General features: G+C 39.7%; 1 protein-coding gene across 1 annotated transcript in view; it reads right to left on the bottom strand.

Annotated features, from left to right (window-relative positions):
• Positions 1-1318: 1318 nt before the first annotated feature.
• LOC106753602 (protein FAR1-RELATED SEQUENCE 5-like) overlaps positions 1319-1885 on the bottom strand; it is a 2707-nt gene continuing 2140 nt past the window's right edge. The window contains exons 2-3 of the mRNA XM_014635422.1: positions 1564-1871; positions 1319-1471 (exon numbers count right to left, since the gene is read on the bottom strand). Of these exons, the coding sequence (XP_014490908.1) occupies positions 1319-1471; positions 1564-1871 (461 nt within the window). The remainder of the gene's footprint in view (positions 1472-1563; positions 1872-1885) is intronic.

Raw genomic sequence — 1885 nt, 5'->3', positions numbered from 1 at the left:
AGTAGGCTGATGACGATCATGCACTTGTGTGCCTTCTTTGTGTTGGTTGTCTGCGTCGTCTTTGTGTACCCACACTCCATCTGCATTTTCGACGTAACCAAAGGATAATATTTTCTCATATCCCACCAATTGTTTGTCCATTATATCAGTAATTGGATCATCAGTTATGGGCACATTGAAGTGTTCCAACAACATAGTAACCAAATGAGGATAAGGCAGCCTTTCATTGTCAGACAAAGCCCTTATCATCCTATGGCGGACAACATGTCCCCAGTTAATCTGCTTTGAATTCAAAAGTGCCCATAACAGGAGGATATCCTCGTTTGATGCCTGACCAATATTTGAGTAACGTGGAATCAATATTCTGGTTACGACATAATGCAGTATCCTTGGCTGCACCTTCAATCCCCCTGTAGTGATTCGAACACTCAAGTCTGCTTTTTCAGTACAAACAAGTTGCTTTGCAGTTATGGGATTGTACTCTTCTTTCCAGTCATCAACAAGTCGTCGTTTGTAACGAACTCCGGTACATGGGAGGGAAGTTATTTGTTCAAACAGACTTGGACTTACTCTAATTTTAACCCCTTTGACCTCGCTTCGAACAACTCCAGTTTCAGAAATGTCCAAGTTGGTGTAAAAAGCTCTAACTAATTGGGGATAAAATGGTTTTCGCAAAGATACAAATTCGCTAAGTCCTGCTTCTCGTAAAATGTCGTAGAAATCGAAATTGCTTACCTCGAAGTAGTCCTCATCTAGGTATTTGCTTTCCAATATGTGTCGATTGACAAAATGCACACTAAATTTCTCATACTGTGTAGGCGAAGAGAACAATTGGTGACCTGGAGATGGGGGTGGGGAAGGCGTCGGACTTCGAGGGCGTCGTTGAGGGCGTGACGAAGCTCCCCTCTGTTTCTTCCTTGCACGGTCAGCCATGGATGGACAAAGTTCTGGAAATGGAGGAACACAACTTCACGAAATAGGTTAGTTTAGTTTAGTTTAAAAGTTGGAGGGGTGGGAAGTTAAACCTAAAGTGGGGAACGTGGGCAGTTGGGAACGTGGGTAGTTCAAACATGTATTTCGTATTTAAAGGAACCCAAGACAGTTCGTAATCGATTACAAAACTTTCGTAATCGATTACGACACCTATTTGCAGAATATAATGGCTTTTTAAACAATGATGCAGGTCATGCCATGTATCAGAGCCTATGAATTTTTTTATAAAGCTTACTGTGACGTTATTTTAACATTTCATAATGAAAGTTGATGTAGACAAAATAATAATATTCATATCAACTTCAATAACAATCACTTATCCACATCAAAGTATGTTATTATCAAAAGTGTTATGCACAGCAGATAACAAAGACATAAATCCAGATGGCGGCAACGCAGATTGGTCTGAGAAGTGGTAATTTTGGGAGGAAACTTGAATGACCTCAGCACTTTGTACAACATCAGGTACTGTACATTCCTAAAAAATTGAAATACGAATTAGGAGACAAATCACATTTGACAAAGGTTTATGCAAATAAGAAACAGGAGAAAACAAGAACAATCGTGTACCAATGGTATNGATGACTTCTTTGCTGACGATGGTTTTCTTTTTGTTGTTATTTTCTCCACGGTTGACTTCAACCTGTTTGTGCGAGGTCTCCCTTTTCGCTTAACTGTTAATGGACTGCGCACAAGAACATCATCAATTCCCCGCTCTGTCTCAGGNGTTGGATTGTTTAAAGGATTTTCATATCTTAGTTCATCACCATCAGTNATGATTTTAGTAGTCATGGATGAACTGCATCCATATTTATGTCCAAGTACATCAAGATCTTTTTCCAAGTTATCAGATACATGTTCTGACTCACAAGCGACCTCTGCTATTTCAAAA

This window comes from Vigna radiata, unplaced genomic scaffold (genome assembly GCF_000741045.1).
Source record: "Vigna radiata var. radiata cultivar VC1973A unplaced genomic scaffold, Vradiata_ver6 scaffold_134, whole genome shotgun sequence".
In the NCBI taxonomy this organism is placed as follows: domain Eukaryota; kingdom Viridiplantae; phylum Streptophyta; class Magnoliopsida; order Fabales; family Fabaceae; genus Vigna; species Vigna radiata.
The sequence above is the reverse complement of the archived record's forward strand: the minus strand, read 5'-3'. Positions and strand labels throughout refer to the sequence as shown.